The sequence below is a fragment of the Otolemur garnettii genome, unplaced genomic scaffold (genome assembly GCF_000181295.1).
Source record: "Otolemur garnettii isolate 467f Iridium unplaced genomic scaffold, OtoGar3 scaffold00087, whole genome shotgun sequence".
NCBI lineage: Eukaryota > Metazoa > Chordata > Mammalia > Primates > Galagidae > Otolemur > Otolemur garnettii.
In genome coordinates, this window is record NW_003852482.1 from 2,099,496 (window position 1) to 2,115,757 (window position 16,262).

Consider the following 16,262-nt stretch of genomic DNA (forward strand, 5'->3'; position numbering starts at 1 on the left):
GGTAAGGATAACAACAGCATTCCTGAAATAGACTTTTCTCCTTGACAGTCACCCGGTTTGACCTGATATCTCGAAGCCTCTCGTCCTTTAATTGTAAGGTGTGGCCTGGCTTCAGGGGTGTCACTATGTGCGGGGGTAGGGGTGGCAGCTGGGGGAGCGAGGGGAGCAGCCCCACATGATGCTGTGGGCACTTAGGAGCCAGGAGCCAGAGCGCAGGCATCAGCCTGCAGGTGCTGTTGTTTCAGGAGAGCAGTGAGGCCAGGTGGCACGGGGCAGGCTCAGCCACAGCTTCTGGTGGGGAGTCAGTGGCTTGAGCAGCCCTCTGGGGGTGGCATGGGACCCTGCAGTGGCCGCCCCGGATAGCCACTGAGTAGCTCAGTGCTGCCATAGGTCAGTACAGCTCCGGCTGTAGCAGTGGCATGGGACCCTGCAGTGGCCGCCCCGGATAGCCACTGAGTAGCTCAGTGCTGCCATAGGTCAGTACAGCTCCGGCTGTAGCAGTCAGTGGACCCCCCAGGACCCAGCTGCCTGGTCTCTGTGGGGAAGGGCCTAATAGCCTAGGCGCCTCTGCAGGGCAGACCCAAAGAAGATGTTTTAAGGACATCAGACTTCCTCTGCTCCAGCGGCTCAAGATGCCGAAAAGAAAGAAGGCCAAGGGGAAGAAGGTGGCCCTGGCCCCCACTGTGGTGAAGAAGCAGGAAGCCAAGAAGGTAGTGAATCCTCTGTTCAAGAAAAGGCCGAAGAACTTCGGCATTGGGCAGGACATCCAGCCCAAGAAGGACCTCACCTGCTTTGTCAAATGGCCCCGCTACATCTGGTTGCAGCGGCAAAGAGCCATCCTCTACAAGCGGCTGAAAGTACCTCCCGCCATTAATCAGTTCACCCGGGCCTTGGACCGCCAAACAGCTACTCAGTGGCTTAAACTGGCCCACAAGTACAGACCAGAAACAAAGCAAGAGAATAAGCAGCGACTGTTGGCCTGGGCTGAGAAGAAAGCTGCGGGCAAAGGGGATGTCCTCACTAAGATACCACGTGTCCTTAGAGCAGGGGTTAACACTGTTACCACGTTGGTGGAGAACAAGAAGGCTCAGCTGGTGGTGATGGCACACGATGTGGATCCCATTGGGCTGGTTGTCTTCCTGCCTGCCCTGTGTCGGAAGATGGGGGTCCCTTACTGCATTATCAAGGGGAAGGCCAGGCTGGGGCGTCTTGTCCACAGGAAAACCTGCACCACTGTGGCCTTCACGCAGGTTAACTCGGAAGACAAAGGAGCTCTGGCTAAGCTGGTGGAAGCCATCAGGACCAACTATGATAACAGATACGACAAGATCCGCCGTCACTGGGGAGGCAATGTCCTGGGTCCGAAGTCTGTGGCTCGCATTGCCAAGCTGGAAAAGGCTAAGGCTAAAGAACTTGCCACTAAACTGGGCTAAACGTACACTGTTGAGTTTTCTGTACATAAAAATAATAAATATTCAAGCCAACAACAACAAAAAAGGACATCAGGCTTGTGAGCTCTGCTTCTGTTACTCAGTTCTCTCACTATGCTCAAGACGTGGCATCAGCTTGTGAATGTATGTATGCGTCCATGTTTTGTCCATGGTTTCCGCCTCGCAAGGCCCGCAGACACTCTGGTTTTTGGTTGTTGGGTGCCGTAGGCCTCGGGAGACAGGATCTCTCTCTGGCCTCTGTTCTTTCACTCGCCCGAGGTGGGTCATAAGACCCCCATTCCCAAGAGGGTCCTGCCTCTCCCCTGGGAGACGGCATCTGAGCTTCAGGACTTGGTGGTCTCATCATATCATACTCTTTCTTTCCAGCCGCTTTCCACACGGTTGTCTGTTCCTCAGTCACACCTGTCCAGTGACGTCTCTGTGAAAGGCCCAAGAGCACAGGGTCCCAGAGCTTCCCTGAGAGGGCATGGAGGCTCTGCGCCCCTCCCCATCTCTCCCATCTGTGTCCTTTGTGACACCCTTTATTGTAAACTGGTAAATACATTTCCTTGAATTTTCTGAGCTGCTCCAACATGTGAAAGCCAGAGAGGGGTTCATGGGAGCCCCAGCTTAAAGCCAGCCAGGGAGACATGGGTAGTATCTAGGGGGTGGTCTTGTGGGACTGAGCCTCTCTCTGTGGGATCTGACACCACCTGGGTGGTGCTGGAATTGAATTAGAGGACACCAGCTGGTGTCTGCTGCATAATTGTTTGTTGCTGGGTAGGGAGAAGACTCCACATATTTGGGGATCACAGAATTTTTCCTTGTTTGTGAGACCAGAGGAAAATCATGGTTTGGTTTTTCCCAGCATAGGCCTGCTGTGTTTTGAAAACACTCCAGCAAGGGTGGCGCCTGTGGCTCAAGGAGTAGGACACTGGCCCTATATACCAGGGGTGGCAGGTTAAAGCCTGGCCCTGGCCAAAAACTGCAACAACAAAAAAACGCCCCAGCAAAAGTGATTGATTTGCCCTTGTCAAATCAAGCAGTGTCAGCTGCTTCTTGTGAAGTCCATGCCATTGGGGTTGGAGCCAGAGAAAATGGTCTATGTCAGTGGTTCTCAACCTTCCTAATGCCATGGCCCTTTACTACAGTTCAGTCGCAACCCATAGGTTGAGAACTGCTGGTCTATGTTCTAACTGAATTTTCAATTAGAAACTTGCTTTTTTGCCTGGAAGGAAGGCACCTGGTAGCATGCAGGTTTGGAGGTGTGACCACATGACTGAGCTGCTCCACATTCCGCAGGGGATCAGGGGAGCATCACAGGGGAGCAGGGTAGGGGCTTCTCATCAGGTGTAGCCTCAGCAGCCTGGCAACTTCCCAGTGACTCTGGCTAACTGGGTCTCAGTGTCTGGGTGCTTTGGAAGCGATGCTAGCCCAGGTTCCCTCTAGTCCCTGCTGGCCCTGGGGATATCCCCAGGCTCCCTCAGCTCCTCCTCTCTGACCCAATGTCACACTGGAACCTTCCCCAGCCACATACACCCAACAGGCTTTGCTTGGTCTCCAGCACCCACTATGCAGTCCCATCTTGCAGTCTGCTGCCCCTTCAGGATGGACATGGGCTGTCCACACTGCAGCCTGCTGTAGGCCAGACCCTGCTGTAGGCCAGACCCTGCCAGCTTGGGGCAGGACTCAGGAGACACTTACTTAATGAAGAACACAAGCAAATGAGAGCTGCATTTTAAAAAATCACCCTCACACTTGGTTGTATTTCACAACTCTTTATGAAGCTTATTTTCCATCAATATTGGCCAACTTCATTAATTTCAATTTTTAACTTGCCAAGTGAAATTCCATTCACCTTAAATCTAACATCTAGTCAGCCAAATAGCTTGACTTTGGAACCATGGTCTGGCTAGACACAGGTGGAGATCCTCCGAAGACTTGAAGCTCTTAGTAATGAACTGAATAAGTGCTCCAGTGTCAGACTAAACTCTCTTTCCTATGGTTTGGGTCAGAAAAAATGTTAGAAAGGATGCATGAAGTCATACTCATTTCACGTCCCATTACTACAAAAATCTTTGTAACAAAGAGACTTTGAATTGATTCATTTGAACAAAATCTTACGCACACAGCCCATCTGTGTAGTTCTATGGGGCTGGCTGGGACCTCTGGTTAATGGAATTCCCTTTTATATGAACAGGTTGGGTGTATATTGCTTCCACATTTGGGAAGATGACACTAATAAAAGTCTTAACACATTAGTCATTGGAGTTATTCATAATCTCACCATAGTTCACACAAGTCTGACATATTCACTTCTTCCTTTTCTGGTGACTGCTGAGCTCTGGGCCAGTGCACTGAGGTCACAGGGCTTCAATGGCCCAATCAGAAAGTGTGTGTGGTTAGTTGAGGCCAAACATTTTGCCTTTGAATTTTATAGTCTTCTAAAATAACATTGCAAGAATAGAGTATGCATATAGATTCTTTTTGGCCAAAGAGAGTATTAGATTCAATATATGCATTTATTTAAAAATATAAATATGGAAAAATAAATAATTTAAAAGACTAGATTGAATGTCCCTAGATTTTCACACATTCAAAGCCAACATTTTTCTTTCAAGAGATGGAATAAGAAACAGAGCAAGGATGAGTTCTAAACCTTCTCCAGGAAAAAAAGAACCCAAACGTGGTGGCTCCCTAGCCAGGTGGCCAGTGGGTACGTTCTAACTTTAGGCAATTCCATCATTCTGTGACTGATTTTACCAAAATAAATGGTCTGAACTGTGATGTATTTTCATATGGGAGAGGGAAAGTGGATGATTTGAGAATTGGCAGAGATTGGGGTATATGCCATGCCAGAGGTGTGGCTTGTCACCTGGGTGCTCAGGCACTCCAAGGGTCCGAGGCCCCAGGGGTGGCCTAACCTGTCCCAGCCTTTCTGCAGATACCTATATGGCATGGTGCACCCTGTGGAGGAAGGGCTTGGCTCTCGGGGGCTGTGTTGGGGCTGTCAGGAGGAGGCTGATCCACACACACCTGACCTGGGTGAAGGGAAGAGCAAAGGGTAGCAAGGGGAAGTGCTATGCTAACTACCAGGAAGCAGGGGGTGGAGGGGGTGGGGGACCCCGCAACTGCCCGCTCTGAGAGCGAAGCTCCCCGTACCCCTGGGGATGCATCCTGGCTGGGTGGATGTGCTCAGGGTGTGGGCCACATCCTTTGTGGGACACTGACATGGCAGGGCACAGCACAGCCTCACCACAGCCCCACTGTTGTCCCAGAGCTTCCTGGAAAATAGTGGGACAGCATGGCCTGGCTCCTGAGGGTCCCAATGAAGGTGGGAGGTCACCCAGGGGCAAACACTTCTGTATTTCCAGTAACTTCTCCCATGTTGCAGCTGATGAGTCCTTGTGAGGCAAGCTTCAGGAAACAGTGCAAATGGTGCTGGAGCTTTGATTCTTCAGTGCCTGCTGTCTCTGAATCTCTTTTGAAATCCGCCTTTTAATTCCTATCAAGTACAGCTCTCGGTCAAACTTGCCAGCAGCCAGCGGGATGCTGTGGAAGAAAGAATCGCTGGGAGGGGGCCCTAGTCCTGCTCAGCTTCCGCATGCAGAGCCCTGGTCCTGGGCGGAGCCCTAGGAAGGGATGGGTGGCTGCCAGGGGGTGTAAGGCCTTCATCCCCTGCCCGGCACTGCTGGGTCGGCTCAGCTTCACTTCCTAAAACCTCCTCAGCCTTATAGGCCACAGACACCCACAATGTGACAGTGACATGCACACCCACATCCACATGCTGCTGACCCCAGGCCCCAAGAGAGGATGTGCACAGAAGACACTGACTTGTCACGCCCTGGCCGCACTTTCACCCGGAACAGGCCGTACACAGGGCGGTGGTCAGAAGTCTTGATCCCAGGGCAGGAAGAATACTTCACCGGACAGATGTCACCCTTGTGGCGGCTTCTGTACAGGACCCGGTCCTTTGGGAAGAGATTATATCCAGAAGCAGAAGACCAATTATATGTCACTGCCATTCTTAAGCAATCCTTGGGAGCCCCTTCCCAGGACACTGGCTCTTAGGCTCATTCTGATGCTGGCCTCCTATGGGCCGGGGCCTGTCCCTTGCTGTTCAGGACAGTGTAGGGATGGAACCTGCTCCCACCCAGCTCTGCTTCAGTGGCTCCCCGAGACCCCAGTGTGCCCAGTCTTGAGCGGCAGGCCTAGGGGAGAGCAAGGCAAGGCGGCTGGTGTGTCTGGCAGCTAGCTCAGGGTGCCAGAGCACAGCTTCATGGCCTTGCTCTTCACCAAAGGAGACTCTGATGTAGGGTTGCTGGCCATAGGTAAACAGCCAGGGTGTGGAGCTGAGTTTCAAGTCCAGACCTTCCAGGGCCTGGCCTAGGCAGTGAGCCATTTTGACTCCAGATGCCAGGCACGAGCTCCTGGTGATCCCCACCCTGAAACCATCTGCCCAGGAGGCAGGGCCGGGTGTGGTGCTCACGGTGTAGGAAGGGGTCCTCTGCTTGGAGGTGCTGTCGTAGGTGTCCTTCCCAATGTCAAACTTGTACGACGGCAGGAAGTGGATATCCGGCTCCTGGAAGCCCTTGAAGATGGACCCTGCAAGCCAATATCGCTCAGACCAGGGCTCTGGGCTGCTCAGATAGGCTGTGGCCCCTGGGATGCTCACCTTTCCTCATCTCTCGGGTAAGCTGGTCATGCTGCAGCAGTGTTGGCACATCTGTCTCCGCACCTTGCAGCAGGAGGGTATCCACAGCCGCACGCCCACCACTCAGGCGGAAGTTGAAGTCTCCAAACCAGAACACCTCATCAAACCGGGTGGTGACGTCCGCTGCAGCAGATGTGGGATGGGCGTTGGAACCAAGCCCCAGGGAGCTGGGCTTCCGGCACAGGAGCAGGACAGGAGTTAGGGCCTGGGTCCCTCCCCTCCCATAGAATCAGCCTGGCATGGGCACTGGCAGAGCAACAAAATGGGCCGCCGGGACTCTCTGGGTGGTGCCCACATTCTGACCACCCGGAAAGCACCTGGAGTGGCCTCAGGAGCAGCCTGAGGCTCGAGGTAGCAAGGGCTACACCACACAGTAGGGAAGGAGGTGAGTGGGCAGGCCAGTGGGGCAGCAAGCATCCAACTGCCTAGTTGCTAACTGGGCTAAAGAATAGCCACCCACTGTGGGTGGCCAGGCGCCCAGAGCGATATCTCTGACCTTGCTTCTCAGAAGTTCTAGACATGGCTTCTGCTGACTATGCAGGAGATCCCTGTGTGAGTTGGCTGAGGGCCCTCACCTGCGCTGGAGCGGTAGGGGTTGGTGTCTGGCACATTCCTGGGCAGGGTCAGGGCCTGCACGGTCCTGGTGTAGTCCAGCAGCCGCTCTGCCACCTTCCCATCTCCAGCTGCAGGAACAGAAACCAGGCAGGAGACCGAGCGTTCTGTGTACTCATGTCCCCAATACAGAGTCCCTGAACTATGCTCTGACCATGAGGCGTCTATAACAGGGTGTACGAGTGTCTGCTGCAAGGCCTGGTCACTGACACCATTGCCTCAGCCTGTGCAGCATGGGATTGTCTCAACAGCAGTGACAGTTCCAATTGCCAAGAACTATCCTCAGGGTCCTTACCAAGTGTGGTGCCTGAAAGGAGTACTCAGAGCTCCTCTGCAGCCCCAGGAGCCACTGCCAAGTAACTGACACCCCTGTCCTGGACAGAGGCCTAGTCAGTGCAGGGGAAGGTCTGCATAGCACATCAGGGCCCAGACACTGAGGGACTCACAGGTGAAGTGTGAGGTGATGAACAGGAAGGAGGTACCGAAGAAGGTGAAGCTGACACCCAGGGCCCCCTTGGTTTTGATCTGAGACACGATGCGTGTGGTCACCGTGGAGGACTCCACCTCTGCTTGGGGGATGGGAAGGAAGCACAGCCCTTCAGTCCACCTGTGTGGGACGCTGCCATGCCCATGTGGGTCATGTCTGCGTGTTTCTGCAAGGGGTGGGACCGCCAGGGTTCCAATTCCCAGCTGAGAGGCAGTAGGTTGGGCTGTGGAAAGGGGAGCATAGCTGGGGTGGTGCCCACCTGGGGCTGAGAGCACCTACCTGAGCAGAACCAGATGAGGTCCCGGCGGAGGAAAAGGGACATATAGAGCACCCCATGGGCCGCCGAGGACAGCAGCACATAGTGGGGGCCCAGTGTCTCCTGCAGACGAGTCTCCCACTCCCGCCTGTGCAGAGGAAACGTAGCTGCTAGCGGCAGGCGGGAACCTCCAGCCTCTCCACCCCCAGACCACTGTCCCTGGAGCCCCTGGAGGAACTGCCAGGGAAGCCCAAGTTGGCAGATAAACAGAGGGGCACAATGGGTGCCTGTTGCCATGAGGAGCCTGCTGGTGGCCCCAGGTTCTGGCTGCAGTGGTGTGGGCCCATCCTAGATCCCTGCGGAGACCCTACTGTGCTCTCTCCCACCCTAGTGAACACCCTGCATACCCCATCTGGCAGCCAAGCACTGGTGGGCCCACCTCAACTTGGGGTCACTTAACTCCAGGGCAGAGCCCTTCCTCTGGAGTGTATGGTGCCAGGGAGGCCCCTGTTCTCTTCATGGTTCTGGGGGCCCACATGAGGCTCCCCAGGGGACCTACTCAACAGCTTCTAGAGAGACTTGCAAGGCACAGGAAGACTGAGGACAGGTTGGCAAGGCCACTAGTAGTCAGGCTCAGAGGCCGCTAATGGGCCACGGCCTGCACAAAACACTTGCCTTTTGCCACCTTGTCTTAAAAACCAACTATTTGATCACAAAAAAATAAAATACCATTTAAAATTCTCTGAGTCACCATTTGAGAAGAAACCTACTCGCACACCCGCCTCAGGCTTGGAGGCTGCCTGAGTCTGGCTGCATATGGGGGTCTCAGAGCCCACCAGCAGGACACTGGAGGCCCATGGGCTTGAGGGAGCATGGGCCATACCCTACCTGTCAGAGCAGCCCTCCTGCACCCCGACCACATACAGGTCTTGGGCGTAGTCTGCCTCCGCAGGAAGCAGGAACTCATCCAGGCTTGGCGGGAGCTCCTGGGGAAGAGCCACGTGAGGTCGGCTGAGGCCAGCAGGCACTCTGCCTGCGTCCCCGCAGTGTCGTCTAGAGGTGGGCACTGAGCATCTCTCCTCAATGGAGGGAAACTGAGGCCACAACTGAGCAAGGATCTGCCTGGCAGTCAGTGAAGAGTCCTGGGCTCAGTTTCTAAGGAGCCCAATACACCAAAGATGCTCCCAGTCTGGTGAGGTCACCCTCAGCCTTGGTTTCCCACCCCAAACATGAGTTTGTCCAGTAAGCACCTCTGCATCTATGTCCAAGGATGTGCTTGGCACCTGGACATCCAGCCTGGGCTCCTCACCCTCCACCTCCACCAGGCAGGCCTCCTGCTCCCTCAAGGCAGATGCAATCCTGGCCAGGCTTGTGCGCCACCCTACATTTGCCTGCCTCTCTGCCACCATGGAGAGCGCTCCTCTCTGAAGCACTGTGGGCCGAAGGACCCTCATAAGGCAAGTGTGTGCCCCCTTGCCCATCTTCATCGTCTGGGGAGCAGTGGGGTGAGTTGTGGGGCTCTGTCCCTCCTGGGCCTAGGCCAATTGGAAAACAGGCTCCTCAGCCAGCCCCGCCTCTGTCCTGAGCCTCCTTCACATGCGTCATGCCCAGTACCTCGTGCCGCTCACCTTCTGGCCTTGCATGTTCCAGGTGGCCACGAAGAGGGCCATGTTCCGGTCTGGGAAGTAGCGAGCCAGCTCTTCCGCCCCCAGCAGGGCCCCACTGGCCAGGAGACTCCCCTCCAGGTAGCTCCTATGAGGAGAGGACACTGACCTTGTAACCCAGACACATGGCACTTGCAGTGGCCCAGGATGGGCCAGCACCTGGACACACCTCTGGAGTTTCAGTGCCCCAGGCCACTCAGGTCCTGAGGAATAGTAGCAAACCCCATGGAATGTCAGGAGTGGTACCCTTGGAGTGAGGGTTCTCTGCAGGCCCCAGAGGCCTCTGTGCCAAAGCAGGGCACTCATCCGCCTGCTCCTGGAAGGTGCACCCTACTACCCTGCACGCACAGCAGCCATGGGTCACTGTCTTCGACTGCCTCCTGGAAGAAGGGCACCAGGTGACACTGTGGGCTGTTCGGTGGTGAGGGCCAGGGAATGCCATGGACTGTCCCAGAGAGGTGCTTCCGCACCATGGGGAGGGGCACATCTTCACAGGTGGGGCCGATCCTCCAATCCCCCCAACAACCCCTGGCAGAATAGTCTGGGACAGGGAAGTGCAAAGGCCTCACATAGATACCACGCCTGTCTTCACCACACCCCATGGTTTCAATCCATTTTCAAATTTTAATATAAGGAAGCATGCAAATGGCTAAACCAAATCATACTGCAGACACGTACCAAAAGGGCAAAGCCCCAAACCCCAGCCTGCCTGGGCCCACCAGGACATGCCCACACTTAACAGCTTCTACCATGAGGGTTGGCAATCTTGTTCTGTAAAGAGCAGACAGTACATATTTTTGGCTTCATGGGATACCTGGTCTCTGTCACAACTCCTAGACTCTGCCACTGCAGCTTACAAGCCACCACAGCTGAGAGGATGGGCATGGCTAAGTGTCAATAAAACTTTATTTACGTCGACACTGAAATAGGAATTTCATGATATTCTCATATCACAAAATGTCAGAATTATTTTGATTGCTTCCAGCCAATTGCTTCTAACCCATTCTTAGCTCCTGGACTGGGTATATGCTGGTGGCGGCCAGATTTGCCAATGTTGGTCTGCAGCTCCCCTTTGAGCTCCCCTGAGCTCCCCTCTGCCCTGCCATGGCACCTCCCACACTGCTCTGCACCTAGCCTGCTAGTGCCCCTGCACTGTGCACTGTCCAGCTGTCTAGCTTTTCCCAGCTGCAATGGCCACAGCCCCTCTTCTTTCAGGGAACCCTCCTTCTGGAACCCTGTTCCAACCCAATTCTACCCTCTCCCCCACCCCCTAGGGTAAGGCCAGGCTACTCCCTGAATCAGGTCCTAGTTGAAATTCATACCACCCCTTGTATCTGTCCTTTTCTACATCGCAGCCCCACCCCCACCCAGCCACCCACCTGTCCTGTGCAGTCACAGGCACCATGCAGCCTTGCATGACCTCCAGTGTCCCCAGAGCGTTCGTCAGATTCCTCCCTACTTCCAGGCAGGACACCTAGCCTGGGGCACAGCGTGGATAAGTGGCTTCAGATGGCATTGCCTTGGCAACCTCTCAGACCATCCTGCCCTCACCAGCAGCTGTGGCCCCAGCACCCCCAATGTCTCTAGGAGTCGCCAGCAGCTGCTTTTTCCAGAGGCCCTTTCTATTTTCACTACACAAGAGGTCCTTAACTCTTCTCAAGGACACTGCCTGTTTCATCCAAGGTCACTTCCACCAGGTAATCTCAGTCTTGTTCCCCACCTGGTCCTGACCATTGAGGATGTGCCTCCGGAGCCATGTGGAGTCTGTGACGTGATGAGGCTACACTTTAGGTGCAGCTGATGACACTGGGATGTGGATGGCTTTTCCCTGGGGCTGAACTAATCCATACAGGTTGGTCAACACCCCATTCTCGGCCCTGAGGTCATCCTATTCCAAGCTGCCACCTGTACCTGCCTTCCAGGAAAGGGTAGGATCCTTCCGCTCCAAGGCCCCCTGCCTCTGGCTCTCTCATCACCATAGGTTTGTTCGTGAATGGAACATGATTTTGTCTCCTTACTGCCACTGCACGGCAGTATCAAAGAGGGGCAGGAATGCCTGTAGTCTGCTGATGGGAACTCCAGAGTGTTTTCCAAGCTCTGACTTGCTCTTTTCATTCTAACTTGCTAGGAAAACCTCATGCCTTTGTCTTGCAGGCAGGAACCAACAGTCCTTCGAAGGGAGCAAGGTGCAGGGCACGTCTCCTGAGCTGACCAACCAAGAAACTCTTTAACCCACCCAACTTCACAGCCCACAAGAGTGATTTCCACACTTATAAAAGGTTGGAAAATAAAAAAGAATGGCATTTTGTGGCTCAGTGACCGTAGCTCAGCGGCTAGGGAGCCAGCCACATACACCAGGGCTAGCAGGTTTAAATGTAGCCCAGGCCTGCCAAACAACAATGGCAACTACAACACCACCACCACCAAAAAAAAATTAGCCGGGCAATGTGGTGGGCACCTGTAGTTCCAGCTACTTGGGAGGCTGAGACAAGAGAATTGCTTAAGCCCAAGAGTTAGAGGTTGCTGTGAGCTGTGATACCACAAAACTCTACCAAGGATGACATAGTGAGACTCTGTCTCAAAAAAAAAAAAAAATAGCTTTTCATGAACCAAGAAAATTACCTAAAATTCAAGCTTGTGTCCCTAACTAGGGCTTCGTCCATACGTGGCCACCACTCTGTCCCACGGTATCTACAGTGCTCTCCCTCTAAAATAGCAGCTAAGCACTGGACCAGCCAACCCTCCTCTAGAACAGACACAAGGTCTGGAAACAGGGAGCTCTTGGCAGCAGACCTGGGTTGGATCCCCATCAACCCATCATTCCCTGGTTCTCTATGAAAGACGGCCTGAGGGTTCAATTCTGAAATCCCACGTACTATCAATTCCCATTTTCTACAAAGGAGATATCTAATTAAGTTGCACATAATTTTTAAAATGCACTTAGAAATCTCACCATTTAAAGGAAACCTTATAGACTTGGTGCCTATAACACAGTAGTTATGGAGCCGGCCACATACGCCCAGGCTGGTGGGTTTGAACACGGCTCAGGCTAAATAACAATGACAACTGCCAACAAAAAAATAACCGGGTGTTGTGGCAAGTGTCTGTAGTCCCAGGTACTTGGGAGGCTGAGGCAAGACAATTACTTCAGCCAGTGGTTCTCAACCTTCCTAATGCCGTGGCCCTTTAATACAGTTCCTGTGGGTCGCAACCACAGGAGAAATGCTGGCTTAAGCCCTAAAGTTTGAGGTTGCTGTGAGCTGTGATGCCACAGCACTCCAATGAGGGCAACACAGTAAGAGTCTGTCTCAAAAAAAAAAAAAAAAAAGAAAGAAAAGAAAAGAAAAGAAACCTTGTAATAAATTACTTTAATGAATGAACTGTTCTGTCCGATATGATCCCATATGCTGGACCCAAGGGTGAGACTGGGATGGAGGCCTCCCAGGCCCTGAGACTCTCTGAGAGGAGGGCAGCCCTGCCTACACATTGATCTTGGACTTAAAGAACTGGGAGAGAGTCAGGTTCTGCCACCATCTGTAGCCACAGGTTACAGTGGCCCAAGACATCAATACAGGAACCACCTCCCACCTCCTCTTTCTCCCATCCCCAACACGTCTAGATAGACAGGACTTGGGCAGCATGGCTGTGGGGTGGGGCCAGAGGGAAGGGTATAAGCCCTGAGACAGAGATCCCAAGAATCCCTACACAAGACCAGGCTTGAAAGAGAAAGTCATTGGTTTGTTGAGGCTGAGCTCAAAAGTCTCTGGAAGCCCTAAGCTGGTGAATTCACAGCTCTGGTCTCAGAGAGATGGGCCAGAGACGTGAATTTGGGAGTCACAAGAAGGACATCATGGATGACACTTAGGTTCTTCTCAAGCTATAAAACAGTCAATGTGGATTAATTATTAACGTCACAGAAAACCCAAGAAAACGTCACAGAAGCCAAGGGCCTGTACATCCTCCTGTGATGTGACTGCCCCACCCCCACATCAGTCACAGGATGAGGGGCAGAGTGAGAACCTGGTGACAGAGCATTTAGCAAATGTAGTCACAGAACAGCAAGGGCTCGTGTTCCAGAAGGCACCATGTACTCCCCTAGGAAGACAAGTGAAGCAACATCTCCAAGAGTGAGTGGATGCTGGGGTAGTGAGTGCCCCTGGGTCCAGCAAGTTCATGTCCATCTATCCATCCTGGGAAAACGCTTGCATGTGTCCCAAGAGCCCTCCCCAGCTGCTGGATGCAGCACTCCTTCCAGCAATAGCTGGAGTTCATCTAAGTCTGCCACGGCCCATCACATCCACTACCTCACTTCTGCAGCAGAGAAATGAGGCAGAGTCCTACACATTGGCAAGAAAGTTGTCAAAGACAAAATGAGAACAAGAAATAAGAACACAAGATACTGGCTCGGTGCCTGTGGCTCAAGCGGCTAAGACACCAGGTACGTAAACCTGAGCTGGTGGGTTTGAATCCAGCCCGGGCCCGCCAAACAACAATGACGGCTACAAACAAAAAATAGCCAGGTGTTGTGGCAGGGGCCTGTAGTCCCACCTACTTGGGAGGTGGAGGCAGGAGACTTGCTTGAGCCCAGGAGTTGGAGGTTGCTGTGAGCTGTTACGCCACAGCACTTTACCCACGGGGACAGCTTGAGGCTCAGTCTCAAAAAAAAAAAAAAGAACACAAGATATAGAATAGCATGTAGAATTCCATCTCCTCTGTCTAAACAAGTCAAAATGGTGTATTTTTTTTTTTTTTTTTTGTAGAGACAGAGTCTCACTTTTTCGCCCTTGGTAGACTGCAGCGGAGTCGCTCCAGCAACCTCCAACTCCTGGGCTTAGGCAATTCTTCTGCCTCAGCCTCCCAAGTAGCTGGGACTACAGGCGCCCGCCACAACGCCCGGCTATTTTTTGTTGCAGTTTGGCCGGGGCTGGGTTTGAACCCGCCACCCTCGGTATATGGGGCCGGCGCCCTACTCACTGAGCCACAGGCACCTCCCCCAAATGGTGTATTTTTATGGGTACATCATACCCCCAAACAATTCTAAAACGCAAGGGAAAGTTCTGGAATAACAGAGAGAGACCTGGAAAGGGCACTGCTGCTGGGGAGGGTCTGGGTGGCTGTAGGTGGACTTGTGTTAGTTTGTATGTGTATCTGAAATGCTGTTTATGAGAATATAGCAGAGCCTCCATAGCCAACCACCTTTCTACACTGACCACCTCCTCAAGTTGACCTGATTTTCATAGACTGGACGTGCACCACATGTACCTATCAGTGCAGCAGATCTAGTCCATTGCGTTGACCACTTTTGGATGTTGACCAGTGTGTGCAGGCCCTTGGGTGGTCACCTCACAGAGGCTCTGCTATATATTCATGCAACTCTTATGCACTGTGCCTTAAACTTTTTTTTTTTTTTTTGAGACAGAGTCTCAAGCTGCTGCCTTGGGTAGAGTGCTGTAGCATCATAGCTCACAGTAACCTTCAACTCTTGGGCTCAAGCGATCTATCCTCGTCTCAGTTTTTATATTTTAGTAGAGACGGGGGTCTCCCTTTTGCTTAGGCTGGTCTCGAACTCATGAGTTCAAGCTACCCACTCACCTCAGGCTCCCACTGTGCTAGGATTATAGGCATGAGCCACCGAGCCTGGCCAAAACCGTGCTTTCGTTAAAACAAAGATTGAAAACGACACAGCCCCACACCCAAGCCCTACCTGCTGCGGACGTCCTTAGTGCGAATGGGCGTCAGGAGACTGAAGGCAGAGTTGGCTGAGCGAAGGGAACAACTGTCACAGGCCAGGGGGCTCCGTGGCCGTCCAGGGCCCAGGCTGCTGTGGGCGCGTACCAGTCTGGTCTGCACGCGGCGCTTATAGTCAGCATGGTCAGTGTCAACCTTGTTCGCTGTCCTCAGTGAATTGGAGGTGACATCCAGGTCCATGGCAGGAGGTGGGCGTGGGGGAAGCAAGCTGGCCAGCCTGGGAGAGCCCTCAGTGCAGAGCTCTTCTCTGTGCAGGAGGTCCAGGGAGCAGCTGAGCACTCCAGACAGACACCTACCCCCAGGGGACGGGCTCCCTCCTTCGCTGCTTGGGGCCCTGGGGCACTTGGGGATGTCCTGCAAGGAGGTGCTCAGGCAGGGTGGGGAGGGACTGTGGGCAGGGGCTAGGGGTGCCTGTCTCTGTTTGGAGGCCCTGGAGGGACAAGCCTCATTCCCAGCTTCCGGGTCATCATGGCTGCCTTGAAAATGCCTTCTCCTCCAGCCCTTATCGTCAAGCGACAGGGCTCGCTCCAGCCTGGGCCTTGCAGGGGGATGTGGGGTGATGGGTTTTGCCTTAGCTTGCGGGTCCCCACTGCTAAGTTTGGCCGGAATGCTGAAAGGAAGTACGGGGCTCTTCTCCGGGCCTTGACAGCAGGTGGTGGTTGGGGCCCCGGTGCCGGAGCTCTGTGCGAGGTCTTTGTCTGTGCTCGGGAGCTGTCCCTTAAGCATTCTGCCTTCAGACTGCTGCGGAGGTCGCAAGCACAGTGACTCGGACGGCATAGTTGGCGGCCCCGCCAGCTCTCACGGGCGGCCGTGGCCTGACCCTCTCTGACGAGGCCTCCTTAGGCTGCTGGCAACACGCAGTGTCAGGGATACCAGGTCAGAGGTCAGAGGGAGAAGCACAGGTAAGAAACTCGGCAGCGGCTCCAGTTCCGGTTTGGAGGTCTCCCAAAGGGGCAGGGGCCGTGGCTGCATGGCTGGTTACCCTGGAGTCCCGCAGTCTCTAAAGGAAAACCCCGAGGTCAGCATCCGCGGCTCCCTCTGACGCCGACTCAACGTTTCCAGGGGCCGCGGGGAGACGACGGGGTAGGGGAGGCCGGCGGGGGCCCCGGGTCGGCGCAGATGGGTGCGGCCACAAGGGCCGGAGCGCGGCGGGCGGGGCAACGACCAGGCCCGCCGAGGTCCGCGCCCCGAATCCCAGTCCCGCGCCCCAGACCTGCGCCCGGGGTCACCTCGCCGCCTCCTCCAGCCCCTGTAGTCCACACTCGAACACTGAGCCCTGGCTCTGCTCCGCACACCGCTCTCCAGGCGCCCTGGCCGCACACTTCCTTCCGTCCCTCCTTGGCGCCCGCCC

General features: G+C 54.2%; 1 protein-coding gene and 1 pseudogene across 3 annotated transcripts; one reads left to right on the plus strand and one right to left on the minus strand.

Annotated features, from left to right (window-relative positions):
- The first annotated feature begins 614 nt into the window (after nt 1–614).
- LOC100947165 lies at nt 615–1,484 on the plus strand (annotated as a pseudogene). Its single transcript, XR_001161495.2, has one exon. The product of XR_001161495.2 is annotated as a 60S ribosomal protein L7a pseudogene (transcript).
- Nucleotides 1,485–3,197: 1,713 nt separating this feature from the next.
- INPP5E (inositol polyphosphate-5-phosphatase E) lies at nt 3,198–16,207 on the minus strand. 2 transcript variants are annotated; one of them, XM_003794844.3, is made up of 10 exons: nt 14,868–16,195; nt 9,128–9,251; nt 8,388–8,485; nt 7,523–7,647; nt 7,203–7,322; nt 6,720–6,827; nt 6,106–6,267; nt 5,920–6,035; nt 5,265–5,401; nt 3,198–4,982 (listed from the first exon to the last, which is right to left on the minus strand). In XM_003794844.3, exons 1-10 carry the CDS (start codon nt 15,686–15,688, stop codon nt 4,850–4,852), a joined length of 1,944 nt encoding a protein of 647 aa, XP_003794892.1. In that variant the 5' UTR covers nt 15,689–16,195; the 3' UTR covers nt 3,198–4,849. The 2 variants fall into 2 exon arrangements, with proteins under 2 accessions (XP_003794892.1, XP_023371945.1); XM_023516177.1 differs by lacking the exon at nt 3,198–4,982 and having other exon boundaries at nt 5,309–6,035; nt 14,868–15,911; nt 16,141–16,207.
- Between the last annotated feature and the right edge of the window lie 55 nt (nt 16,208–16,262).